The 14,039-nt window shown below is 42.1% G+C and overlaps 1 protein-coding gene across 4 annotated transcripts in view; it reads left to right on the top strand.

Annotated features, from left to right (window-relative positions):
• The window catches only part of LOC122946439 (tyrosine-protein kinase ZAP-70), a 735,844-nt gene that overhangs the window by 254,569 nt on the left and 467,236 nt on the right, over positions 1 to 14,039 (top strand). For all 4 annotated transcript variants that reach the window (XM_044306106.1, XM_044306080.1, XM_044306087.1 and 1 more), the window contains 2 exons: positions 3,430 to 3,568; positions 4,776 to 4,857. In XM_044306106.1, the coding sequence (XP_044162041.1) occupies positions 3,430 to 3,568; positions 4,776 to 4,857 (221 nt within the window). The remainder of the gene's footprint in view (positions 1 to 3,429; positions 3,569 to 4,775; positions 4,858 to 14,039) is intronic.

The following is a 14,039-nucleotide window of genomic DNA, read 5'->3' as shown; positions in this document are numbered from 1 at the left end:
AAACTCTGCAGAGACAAGAGATGGCTGAAAGAAGTCATCATGGCAGTCTGGTCTGAATGGAGAAGATTAGAAAAGAGAATGTCTTCAGAGTCATCATTGGATGTAAAAGGTATGCAAGGGCTGGAGGGCAGGGGTTAGGTTGAGAATTTGGCATGGGGGGGTGCTGTTTCAATTTTTGCCTCAAGCAGCAGAAAAGCTAGGTGCACCCCTGCCCCTTTCCACAAAGCACTGAGAGAAGGGGGAACCTAAGCTGAACTCTTGCACCAAGGCCCATGAGCCTTTAGCTACGCCCCTGGAGAACCAGACAGCGCTGGAGCCTGAGGAAGTGAGTAGCCAGAAGACACCAGGGACTTGACTTATTCTTTTCTATAGTCCTTAACCCCTTCACTAAAAACACTAAAAACCATAAGGCTAGATTCACATGACAGTGGAATAAAAGTCATTAAAGGAAATGAAATGATCTGTTTTAATGGACTTTTTTTTTTCTCTAATGCATTTTTGAGAAATGGAAGTTAAAAAATGCCCCCTTGTATGGAGGCTTTTGATCATTGAAAACAGAGAAAATAGAACACTGGCTGTCAAATAAACTGGAGTGTGAATAACCCTATAGACTACTAAAGTTCTTTAAAATGAATTAGTGATGGCCATAAAAAAAAAAAAACATCCATCACACATCCGTTTTTTCATTGTTGTGTGAATGTAGCTTAAAAGATATTATTACACATAATGGACATTTTCTGTTGCAAAATCCTGATGTTCTACATTGAAATTTGCCACAAAGTTTTCTCCAAGGTTGACCATAGCTTTTACCCTTTGTATTGCAAAGTGTAAATTCTAAGGCCAGATCGTAAGCAAAATTCTTTGACATATAGGGCATTTTTCTCCAGATTTTATAACTTGGACACTGGAAATCTGCAAAATTTGGTGGTGGTGGTTATCATTTCACTTTTTGCCTAGGTGCATCACTAGCTAATAGTAACTGTTCTATATCACATAGTGATATCTAGTGTTCTATGTCTGCTTTATTTACATAACTACTACTACTACACTTCTCCATATGGTGCGCATGTGTTTTTTTTTGAGTTAGAGAGAGTTAGGAATAGGAAGCAGACTCTTGTCTTCATTACAGCTAGTCTACACCCACCATCTCAGTGTCACAACCAGACAGCTGAGAAGCTCTGACAGAAGCCTTTCAGAACCTCCTCCTTGAGTTTTCTTTGTTGTGCTGTTCAGTTCCTCATCTCGTTAGCCTCTCTCAGCTGTCATGTAGTTGGACTGATTGCTTCCCTTTAAATTCCTCCCCATAATGCATTACTGGGCGGCTTATATTTCTTCCTGGAGTGTGTGTGCGTGCTAATCCTGTTTCCCAGTCTGCTACAAAGTTAAGTGCTGTACTTTTATCTGTTATTTTCTGTTTGCTGGATCCCAGGTGACCCTGACTCCCTCCGTGTCTGGTGTAGGGAGCCGGTGGTCGTGTCCCCTCACTATTGTAGTGTGTTCAGGGGTTATATAGTCGAGGTACGTGGCTATGCAACCATCCACCTTTGGGATCTTTGCATAGGCTGAGCAGCCAGGGAAAGTGCTAGGTCTTGTGCAGGGGTCTCCCTTTTGGTTCCTCAGCTTTGGATCCAGTGAGTCATATATGCATGTTGCTTTGTCTTGTTTCCTGTACACCGTCCGTGACACTGAGGGACAGATAATTAGAAATGCAGCATGCAAACTGGTAAAAGAAATGCCAGACACAAGTCATATAACCTTCAGATGTAGTGCTATCACACTCACAGTCAGATCCATAAATACTGGGACATCAACACAATTCTAACATTTTTGGCTCTATACACCACCACAATGGACTTTAAATTGAGGGTATTTACATCCAAATCAGATGAACGGTGTAGGAATTACAACAGTTTGCATATGTGCCTCCCACTTGTTAAGGGACCAAAAGTAATGGGACAATTGGCTTATCAGCTGTTCCATGGTCAGGTGTGCGTTATTCCCTCATTATCCTAATTACAATGAGCAGATAAAAGGCCTAGAGTTCATTCCAAGTGTGTTTGCATTTGGAATCTGTTGCTCTCAATTCTCAAGATGAGATCCAAAGAAGCAAGCCATCATTAGGCTGAAAAAAACAAAACAAGCCCATAGATAGCAAAAAATTAGATGTGGCATAAACAACTTTGTTTGGAACATTCTTAAAAAGAAGAAACGCATCGGTGAGCTCAGCAACACCAAAAGACCCGGAAGACCACGGAAAACAACTGTGGTGGATGACCGAAGAATTCTTTCCCTGGTGAAGAAAACACCCTTCACAACAGTTGGCCAGATCAAGAACACTCTCCAGGAGGTAGTTGTATGTGTGTCAAAGTCAACAATCAAGAGAAGACTTCACCAGAGTGAATATAGAGGGTAAACCATTGGTGAGTCTCAAAAACAGGAAGGCCAGATTTGAGTTTGCCAAAGACATCTAAAAAAGCCTTCACAGTTCTGGAACAACATCCTATGGACAGATTAGACCAAGATCAACTTGTACCAGAGTGATGGGAAGAGAAGCGTATGGAGAAGGAAAGGAACTGATCATGATCCTGAGCATACCACCTCATCAGTGTAGCATGGTCGTGGAAGTGTCATGGTGTGGGCATGTATGGATACCAATGGAACTGGTTCTCTTGTATTTATTGATGATGAATTCTGAAGTGTTTCGTGCAATATTATCTGCTCATATTCAGCCAAATGCTTCAGAACTCATTGGACGGTGCTTCACAGTGCTGATGGACAATGACCCAAAGCATACTTCAAAAGCAACCAAAGAGTTTTTTAAGGGAAAGAAGTGGAATGTTATGCAATGGCCAAGTCAATCACCTGACCTGAATCCAATTTAGGCATGCATTTCACTTGAAAACAAAACTGAAGGGAAAATGCCCCAAGAAGAAGCAGGAACTGAAGAAAGTTGCAGTAGAGGCCTGGCAGAGCATCATCAGGGATGAAACCCAGTATCTGGTGTTGTCTATGCGTTCCAGACTTCAGGCTGTAATTGACTGCAAAGGATTTTCAACCAAGTATTAAAAAGTGAAAGTTTGATTTTTGATGATTATTTTGTCCCATTACTTTTGGTTCCTTCACAAGCGGGAGGCACATATTCAAACTGTTGTAATTCCTACACCGTTCACCTGATTTGGATGTAAATACCCTCAAATTAAAGCTGACAGTCTGCGGTTAAAGCGCATCTTGTTAGTTTCATTTCAAATGCATTGTGGTGGTGTATAGAGCCAAAATGTTAGAATTGTGTTGATGTCCCAATATTTATGAACCTGACTGTAAGTACATATAACTTATTCTGAAAAGGAATCTGAAACAACGGTTACGCGTTAGTGGCTGATAATTACTAAATTGACTTTTCCAGTAATCACATTTTTCTATGTATTAAAGGATAAGGGAGAGAAAAGAACCTGGTACCTTTGCCCTGTCAATAGTTTATGGAAAGACCATATATCATTATAAAATTGATCTTGACAAGTCTGGGAAGTATTCAATCCCTGAAGGCACTAAGTTTGATACGTTGTGGCAGGTAAGTCCAATCAAATTGTTAAATGTCACTTTACTGAGCTGTCTGAACACATAATTATGTATCCATTGACTGCAAATAAAAATTGTACGATGCTTCAATGGGTCCTGTATTACAGAGCTATTTCCCCCTATATGTATTGCCTCTAGTGATGAGCGGAAGGGGTCATATTCGTATTCGCAATATTTTGCGAATATTTTGTAGAATATTCACCGAATATTTGTGAATTTGAATATTCGTTATATTCTATGATTTTTTTACTCGAAAAATCGACAAGGTAATGATCGCGTAATATGCAAATTTCCGTCGTAATGCAAATTTTTATCGCAAATTTTTCAATTGCCGAGCAAAAACATGATTCCTACCTGCTTCTTGCTTGTGGGCCAATGAGTCATAGCACTATATCGAATATATTAGTTTTTTTCAAATATTTGTAATATTCTAAAACAAGAATATATAGCAATATAGCGAATATTCGAGAAAAAAAAATATAGACAAATTTAGCTAATATAGTGCTATAGTCTTTTTTTTAAAAGCTACAACTATTAGACAAAGAAGATTATAGCACTATATTAGCTAAATTGCTCTATATTTTTTTTCTCGAATATATCGCTATATTGCTATATATTCTTGTTTTAGAATATTACGAATATTCGAAAAAAATAATATATTCGATATAGTGCTATATATTAGTTTTTTAGAATATTAATAATTTTTCCCATTTAAAGTTATGATTCCTCCCTGCTTCTTGCTTGTGGGCCAATGAGCCATTGGCTCACAAGCAAGAAACAAGGCGGATTCATGTTTTTACTCGGCAATTAAAAAATTAGCAATAAAAAATCTAGAATATTCGAAATTACAAATATATCACTATATTCTAAATATTTGTGAATTTTCCAAGTACCTATATTCGCTATAAAAATGTGCAATTTGAATATTCGTGATTAACACTAATTGCCTCTAGGGGAGAGTAACCCCATAATACAGTGGCATATGATGGAGCAGCATATGGTAAGATCTGAAGAACCTATGGCTCCATAGTGTGGAGTTGAAGGGACTAGATGTGTCTCTGTACAGCCTCAGGCGCACAGCTCTGTTGTGTTCATGAGGCCCACAGATGAGTGTAGTAGACCAGATATTCATGCGACTTATCAAAGAAACATGTGGTGATTACAGTGACTAATATATAATCAAACTTCTTCTCGTTAAGCTTGTGGAGTACTTAAAACTCAAATCGGATGGAGTTGTTACAGTTCTAAAGGAGGGCTGTCCAAATGGCAACACAGTTCCTGGTGAGTCAGAATAAATAAACTGCCATACTGACATATTCTGCAAAAAAGAATGATGTGTAATCAAATTTTATGGGGAAGAGTATCCCAGAATATATATATTTTTTATTATAAACATGTTTGTATTTAATTTGACTATCCGTTCTGTCAGTGACTACTTTTTTGCAGTGCGGATGGACCATGGACCCATTCAATTGAATGGGTCTGGCTCAGTCTGCGGTCCCTAATGTACAGAACAGCTAATCAATGGCAATGTGCATAAGCCCTAATACAGGTCCTAAAATATTCACAATAGACAATTAATGACACGCTAGGATTAGTGATGAGAAAATAGACTTTGGACTTCGTTTCAATACTGTACTGAGCGAGTGCTCCGTACAGTATTAGAATGTATTGGCTCCGATGAGCTGAAGTTATTACTTCACGAACTCTTGCAAGACTTCTCGTAATAACTTAATAAATTGATTTCTACTGTAAAAAAAAAACATTTCCCGAACTCTGGTTCGGTTCCAAGGATGAGGAGAAAGCAAAGTCCTTGGGCCTCTCAGTGTCTGGTAGAGTTCACACCAGCGCTGACATATGGAGTTGTAACTATGGTCAAGGGCAATATATGTCGTTAACAGCTCAATGGGTAAATGTGGTTCCAGACCAGGCACACCAGCACCTTGGCCTGGTGATGGCAATGCTGGCTCCACGTTGTAATTTCTACGCAAATGCCCTCCTCTGCCTCCTCATCTTTTACCTTGTCCTCACCCCTCTAGGCACAGTTCACAGTAGTCATCCAGCATATCACCTATGCAAAGCCAGGCACTGTTACGTTGTCCAGCACCTGGTCAGCATTTTTGAACAGAGCCACACCGAGGAGGAACTGCTCCGCGTCATCAATAAAGAAATCGAACACTGGCTGTCTCCTCGCCAACTGTAGATGGGAACGATAATTACTGATAACGGGAAGAACAGGAGAGGAGCATGAGGAGCTAGAGGGCGATGAAAAAGATGGGGCAGATGACCCCGACAGACTGTGGCAGTATGCAATGGAGATTGAGGCAGGGAGGCCCTCCAAGTCCCTTTGCGCAAATGGCCAGATGCATGCTGGCATGTTTCAGTAGTGACAGACGCATTCTTATGATTCAGTAAAGAGATGACTAATGGCTATCCACATTGTTAGACCCTCGCTACTGGTCAAAAACCGGGTGCATTTTTTTAGATCTTCTGAGAGGGAAGCAAAAATGGACTACTATAGAGACATGCTGTGTAGTCAGTTGGTCGCTGGCCATAAGTGCCATTACCCGTCTTCAGGAAGGTCTGACCAGGGGAACCTCTGCGCTCGCGCTCCGCTGCCATGACTGGGGTTGGTGTGGGGGGATGTCCAGAAGCAGCACCAGCTCCATATGCAGCAAATTCAGTCTGGAGACTATGATGAGCAGTATATGCAGCAGAACCTCAACCAGCAGGCAGTGGCATACTTGGACTGCACTCTGTCATCCATGATCCAAAATCCTCTGAACTACTGGGCATGCAAACTTGAAGTGTGGCCGCAACTGGCTGAGTTTCCAAAGGGCAAGCTTTCCTGCTCAACCAGTAGTTTGGCATCAGAATGGGTATACAGAGAATACAGGCTTGGATCCACCAGGATTTATAGACACTGTTGCCTGATGCAACAGAATAGATAATTCTGCCACTAATGATCATACTGTAGTGTGCTGTTACACATAAATATTCTGGAAAATGGTCCTTTGTCAGCAATTGCTCTGATCGCTCATTTATAATTGATTAAAAAATAAAAAAATTAAATAAACTACACATAATTGGTATCACTGTGTCCTTAATGACCTGACCTGTAAAAGGATAACATTACTTATCATGCGTGGTGAACTGGAATTGCTGTTTTTGTCATATCACCTCCCACAATTTTTTTTTTATAAAAAGTGATCAAAACTTATATATATCCCAAAATGGTACAAAAAAATAGCCTGTCCTGCAAAAAAACAAGCCCTCACACAGTTACATTGTTGAAAAAATAGCAATTCTATGGATGTTGGTATATGACGATGCAAAATGTAACTTATTTTTAATAAAGTGATTTTTTGCTGCAAAATTAATAAAACATAAAAAGCTATATAAATTTGGTATCACCATAACTGTATCGACTCACAGAATAAAATGATCATATTGTATATACTGCATGAGCAACCTCATAAAAAAATCTAAATAAAAACAGATAGAATTGCACTTTATGCCCACCTCACCTCCCAGAAAATTGTATAAAAAGTGACAAAAAATATGTACTTGAAAATGGAACAAAAAATAAATACAGCCTGTCCAGCAAAAAAAAAAAAAAAGCAAGCCCTTACATTGGTGGAAAATTAAAAATATTATGGATGTTAGCATATGGAGGGGCAAAATATAACATTATTATCATGATATTGTATATACTGCATGAGTAACCCCATGAAAAATAAAATTTAAAACACTGACAATTGCAATATTTGCCCACCCTATCTCCTAAATTGTATAAAAAGCAATCAAAAAGTCATCTGTACCCTAAAATGGTACAAAAAAAACTACAGCTTGTACCACAACAAACACGCCCTCACACAGTTCAGTTCAGTCAACAAAAAATTTAAATGTTATGTTTCCTAAAAACAATTTGAGCAAATTCCACGTTAGAAAATCCTGATGCTTGCTCGTTCCCTTCTGAATGCTGCCATGTCCCCAAACAGCAGTTGTAATATGTATTACAACTACATATGGAGTGTTGCCATATTCAGGAAAAAATGCATGACAAATTGTACGGTGCATTTTCTCCTGTTACGCCTTGTGAAAATGAAAAATTTGAGGCTAAAACAACATTTTATTAGGAATATAATGTATTTTTTTTATATTCACATCCATTGTTTTTAAATTCTATGAAACACTTGTTGGGTCAAAGCATTCACTCCAATCCTCTATCGATTCTTTAAGGAGTGTAGTTTCCAAAATGGGGTCACTTTTTGTGGGTTTCCTTTCTAGGGGTACCTTTAGGGTCTATTCAAATGTGACATCGCACACAAAACCTATTCCAGCAAAATCTATCCTCCAAAAACAGCATTGTGCTCCTTTCCTTCTGAGAACTGCCGTGTGCCCATGTAGAAGTTTACATCCACATATAAGTGTTTCTGTAGACTGCAGAATCAGGGTAATACATATGATTTTTTTTTTTGCTGTGTACCCTTGCTGTGTTAAAGGAAAAATGGATTAAAATAGAAAGTCTTCACGAAAAAATGAAATGAAATTTCTAAATTTCACATCCATTTTGCTTTAATTCCTTTGGAACACCTAAAGGGTTAATAAAGATTATAAAATCAGTTTTGAATAACTTGGTGTATAGTTTCTAAAATGTGGTCATTTATGCATGGTTTCTGTTATGTGAGCCCCTTAAAGTCACTTCCACTTCATCTGAACTGATCCCTAAATAAGACAGTTTTGAAAATTTTCTTGAAAATTTGAAAATTGTTTCCAAATTCTAATCCTTCTAACTTCCAAAAAAGTAAACTTATGCGAACATAAAGTAGATATATCATGAATATTCATAACTATTTTGCATGGAAGGTGTCAATAAACTTAGACACTCAATAAACGAGACATGGACGCGGGGGACAGAGATGCAATATTGCCACTTTAAGCTTTCGTGCGACCTCATCTGGAACATGCAGCTCAATTCTAGGTGCCAATTCATAAAAAGAATGCGCTGGAGCTTGAAAAAGTACAAAATACAGAGACTAAGCTGATAAGGGGCCTGGAGGGTGTTGCTTATGAGGACAGATTAAAATAAATACATTTATTTAGTCTTGAGAAGAGGTGACTAAAGGGGACATATAAATATACAAATGGCCCATACATAAAATATGGTAAAAAGCTGTCCCATGTAAAATCCCCTTAAAAGACGAAGGGGCGCTCCTGCTGTCTGGAGAAAAAAGACAGAGGCTACTTCACCGTAAGAACTGTGAATCTGTGGAATAGTCTACCTCAGGAGATGGTTACAGGAACAGTGGACGGTTTAAAAATGGCTTTTGATTTCTTAGAACTAAATAAGCAGTAGAAAACCTTATTAGAAACCACCGGGTTTCGGGGTGCCACACTAAAAATCCAACGGGACTCGATGAGGTTTGGAACAAATGGCCATACTAGGTAGAGTTGTGTTTTTGTTTTTTTTCCCCCCCTTTTATTCCGTTCTCTCTCTCCTCCCCCCTCCCCCGGGGTGGGCGGTGGGTGGTTGGGTGATTGTGGCGAAACCAACCTCGCCACTGGGTTTTGGAGGGGGCTGTTTAAAAGCCTCTTGCCTCAGGATTATGGCCCATAGTAACTTTAAAGGAGAAAACAGACCGGCCGCACAGCTTAAATCTGTCTGTAGAATTGTATTTTATGTTATTATGCGTTCGGTTAAATTGTATGTTATGTGAGGGCACCCAGATAGCTAATATTATTGTATTCGTGTATTCTGAGTGCCATTCACCTAATGATATGCACTCAGACTTGAGCTATCTGGGGATATGTTAAATGTCTGTGTTTGCTGTGGGGGTGTGCCATTGTGTGTTTGGGTGGTGATTCCTGTCCTGTTGTCTCCACGTGTGTATTGGCGATCTCCTCTTTGTCCTGAGAGATAATTGGATTGCCATCAATTGTCTCCCAGACAGAGAGGAGGAAACCATGATGCATTGTGGGGATATGTTGTATCTGTTCTGTATTTGCAAAACTAATAAAAACCAGGCTGGGTGTGCCAGCACATCAGACCACTGCTTGACCCTCAACACGGAGCCTTGTCTCGTTATTGGGGGGATTCCATGTATGCTGTTGGAGACTGATTGCCAGGAGTGTAAGCCGACTGAATGCTTTTCCTGTTCGCCTGCTGACAGCTACTTGCGAGGTTCCAGTTTGGAGTGCTATTTTGTATCCAGTTCGGGAGGTTGGTGTTCTGCAGTAGCTGTGCCTGTCTCTCGGAAAGGGGCATATCGCCTAAACGGATTTTAACCCCTTGTCTGCTGAAGCGGTGCCGTTACATTGGTGGCAAGCAGCGGGATCGTTCCTACAGCCAGAAGGACAGCTACAGGAGACACCATTTCTTTGGATTTTACAACTTAAGGGCAACGCATGTCTCAGTACAGTGACCCTAAAAGCACCAGGATGGAACCAGCAGTGGAGTACAGATACTCTGTGGAGGAATTTGTCCGTATGATGTGGTTGCGGCTGAACTTCTTCGGACCCAATCCAGCTGAGAAATACGTGAAGTTCGTGAGGAATCTAGTGTCTAAGACCCTACTATACCGGGCAGAAGGTGACGGTCAGCTGCCACGTTGGGTGGACCTCCATCGGAAGTTACGGTTGCGGGACAGTGGGAGCCCAGTCTCCATTCCCCAGCGGCAGTGTGAAGTGCAGGGAGAGGAGAGCAGCGGCCTCCCTCCCCAGCGGCAGGCTGAGTTACAGGGGGCAGAGGTAGTTGTTCCTGCCCCCCAGCAGCAGAGTGATGTGCCGGGAAGGCAGTGTGAAGTGCAGGGAGAGGAGAGCAGCGGCCTCCCTCCCCAGCGGCAGGCTGAATTACAGGGGGCAGAGGTAGTTGTTCCTGCCCCCCAGCAGCAGCATGATTTTTTGGGAATTGGGAGCCGAGTCTCCATTCCCCAGCCGCAGGCGGAGTTACAGGGGGCAGAGACAGTTGGTCCTGTCCCCCAGCGGCAGAGTGTCCTACAGGGAATAGAGAGCCCAGTCTCCTTTCCCCAGCAGCAGGACAATGTATTGGGAGCGGAGGCGGTCGGTCGCCCTCCCCAGCGGCTGGAAGTATGTATGGGAGAGGAGCTCGTTACCCCCTCTCCCCAGCGGCAGCTTAACGCACCAGGGGGAGACAGTAAGCCCCACAGCTGTGCAGATGGGACCGTGGTCTCTGCACTTACAGCACAGGGGGTAGGGACAGTCGGTCCTGCCCCCCAGCAACAGGGCTGTTTAGCCAAAGGGGAGACAGTCGGTTTCCCCCTCCAACAACCAGACTCCAACCAGGCTTCTTCCGTGGTAACGCTGGCACCAGGGCAGAGTACCGCTGATCCCTGCCCACAAAGCAACCTCCACTCCAAGCCAGGGAGCAACACAGAGACCGGGAGTACCAGCTTCCAACATAACCTTGGTGGACTTACTGGACAGAGACAGGCTACGAAATTCAGCAGGTCCAGTATTGGGTTGTGGGTGGGCTGCCAGACTAACTCAGGTACCGACCGGCGTGAGGTCAGGTATCTGGTTAGTCTTCCCTGGGGGGGGGAGATGTGTGGCGAAACCAACCTCGCCACTGGGTTTTGGAGGGGGCTGTTTAAAAGCCTCTTGCCTCAGGATTATGGCCCATAGTAACTTTAAAGGAGAAAACAGACCGGCCGCACAGCTTAAATCTGTCTGTAGAATTGTATTTTATGTTATTATGCGTTCGGTTAAATTGTATGTTATGTGAGGGCACCCAGATAGCTAATATTATTGTATTCGTGTATTCTGAGTGCCATTCACCTAATGATATGCACTCAGACTTGAGCTATCTGGGGATATGTTAAATGTCTGTGTTTGCTGTGGGGGTGTGCCATTGTGTGTTTGGGTGGTGATTCCTGTCCTGTTGTCTCCACGTGTGTATTGGCGATCTCCTCTTTGTCCTGAGAGATAATTGGATTGCCATCAATTGTCTCCCAGACAGAGAGGAGGAAACCATGATGCATTGTGGGGATATGTTGTATCTGTTCTGTATTTGCAAAACTAATAAAAACCAGGCTGGGTGTGCCAGCACATCAGATCACTGCTTGACCCTCAACACGGAGCCTTGTCTCGTTATTGGGGGGATTCCCTGTATGCTGTTGGAGACTGATTGCCAGGAGTGTAAGCTGACGGATACGCTTTTCCTGTTCGTCTGACTGACAGCTATTTGCGAGGTTCCAGTTTGGAGTGCTATTTTGTATCCAGTTCGGGAGGTTGGTGTTCTGCAGTAGCTGTGCCTGCATCTCGGAAAGGGGCATATCGCCTAAACGGATTTTAACCCCTTGTCTGCGGAAACTGTGCCGTTACAGTGATATTACATGATATTTTTTTTTTCCATATAGTAGTAATATGGAATATGTTCTATTATGCCATGTTATTGATTTGATGAAAGATTTTATGTCTTAAAAAATAAAAAAATAAAGGTTATATAAAAAAAAAGAACTAAATAACATTAATGCTTAGATAATCGTGTAAAGTCAGTTTCTCACTCCCTTTCCCTTAATTCCCATCACCACCCAACCCTTGATTGAACTTGATGGACACGTCTTTTTTCAACTGTACTAACTGTATAGTAACTATTTTCGAGATCTGTACTCAGGGTAAGGTCGGCAATGACAGACTTCAGCAGAGAAAGCAGGTTAAAAAGTCTAGACTATTCTCTAATATGCAGCGTAATAAACAAACAGCATCCAAGTTAGTGGGGTAAAGTTTCAGCACCAACATAACATAAACACAAAATAAACTCCTGCCTGTCTGGGCACTACCTAGACAGGTCAACTCTATCTCGCCTATAGAGTGCAGTTCACAGACTAGAGGAATTAGGCTCCAAAAGCTAGCAGGTTACCTAGCTTCCCAGGCTTTCTGACTCAGACTGATAGTCTGAAACTTCTTTTATTCCCCACTAGTGTTAATCTAGCATGCTCGGCCGAACACCAGTTTTTGGACGAATACCGCGTGTGCTCGAGCGCAATGCTACACAGCCAATAAACGTGCAGGTAACTACTACCCTAATTGTAATGTGGTAGCCATGTTAGTTACTGGAATTACAGTGATTGGCTGGCCGGAAAGCGTCATCGGGTGCTGAGCGTTCGGCTCAGTCTGAGTCAGAGAACGCTGTGCTGAGGAAGGGACAGACGGTGTAGGGAGTGATATAGGAATATTTTTATTAGAAAAACTTTTCAGAGACCCAAAAGTCCTTTTAAGGACTATTGTGTGTGGCAGCAATATCTATTTTTAGCGCATCCTGCGCTAAATAGTGTGCAATAGTTAGGCCGCTGCAGACAGCGACATTAGCTGCGCCACATCTGCTGTGTAAAGTGTGCACATCCCAAAAATATCTGTGACATCCAGTGTACTTTTTCCATAGACTGTGTCCATTGCGGACACTGACATTAGCTGCGCCACATTTCCAGTGTATAGTGTGCGCATCCAAAAAATATCTGTAACATCCAGTGTACTTTTTCCGTATCCCAAATACCTTTTTTAATTTGTTTGTGCATACACTTCCAAATCCTACGCTACTGTACGTGTGACATAATTTTAAGCATATATAACATTTAATATAATGAAGGCAAACAGTAAGGGATGGGGAAGTGGCCGTGATGCTGATGGTGCACACAGAGGCCATGGCCCTTGGCGCGTTGAAACTGTACCTGCTGCCAGAGCACAAGAAAAACAATCATCCTTGATACCTAGCTTGATGTCCCAGAGTCACGGAAGGTGTACAGGAAACAAGACAAAGAAACATGAATATATGACTCACTGGATCAAAAACTAAGGAACAAAAGGGAGACCCCTGCATCAGACCTGGCTCTCTCCCTGTCTGCTCAGCCTATGCAAAAATCCCAATGGTGGATGATCGCATATCCACGTACCTCGACTATATACCACCTGAACACCCTACAATAGTGAGGGGACACGACCACCGGCTCCCTACAAATAAATGTACAGCACTTAACTTGTAGAAGGCAGGAAAATAGGATCAGCATGCACACAAACTCCAGGAAGTTGTATAAGCCGCACACTAATGCATTATGGGGAGGAATTTAAAGGGATGCAATCAGTCCAACTACATGACAGCTGAGAGAGGCTAACGAGATGAGGAACTGAAGTTCAGAACAAAGAAAACTCAAGGAGGAGGTTCTGAAAGGCTTCTGTCAGAGCTTCTCAGCTGTCTGGTTGTGACACCCAGTTTACAGTGCGGTGCAGTACACCACTCTTGAAGTCAGACCAGTGTGACCAGATGGTCGGTTGGATTGCAGCAGATTCCAGTCGGTTAAGCAGCACCCTGTCTTCCACCAAGTCTAGTCTCAGTTGCCAAGAGTCTTTTCAACACAATCCTCACCCTGATCCTCATTTCTCCAACCATGGAGACTCTGGGTAAACGAATATATGCCCTCACATATAATGTTTTATAGGCTCAGCTC

Source organism: Bufo gargarizans, chromosome 1 (genome assembly GCF_014858855.1).
Source record: "Bufo gargarizans isolate SCDJY-AF-19 chromosome 1, ASM1485885v1, whole genome shotgun sequence".
In the NCBI taxonomy this organism is placed as follows: domain Eukaryota; kingdom Metazoa; phylum Chordata; class Amphibia; order Anura; family Bufonidae; genus Bufo; species Bufo gargarizans.
The sequence above is the reverse complement of the archived record's forward strand: the minus strand, read 5'-3'. Positions and strand labels throughout refer to the sequence as shown.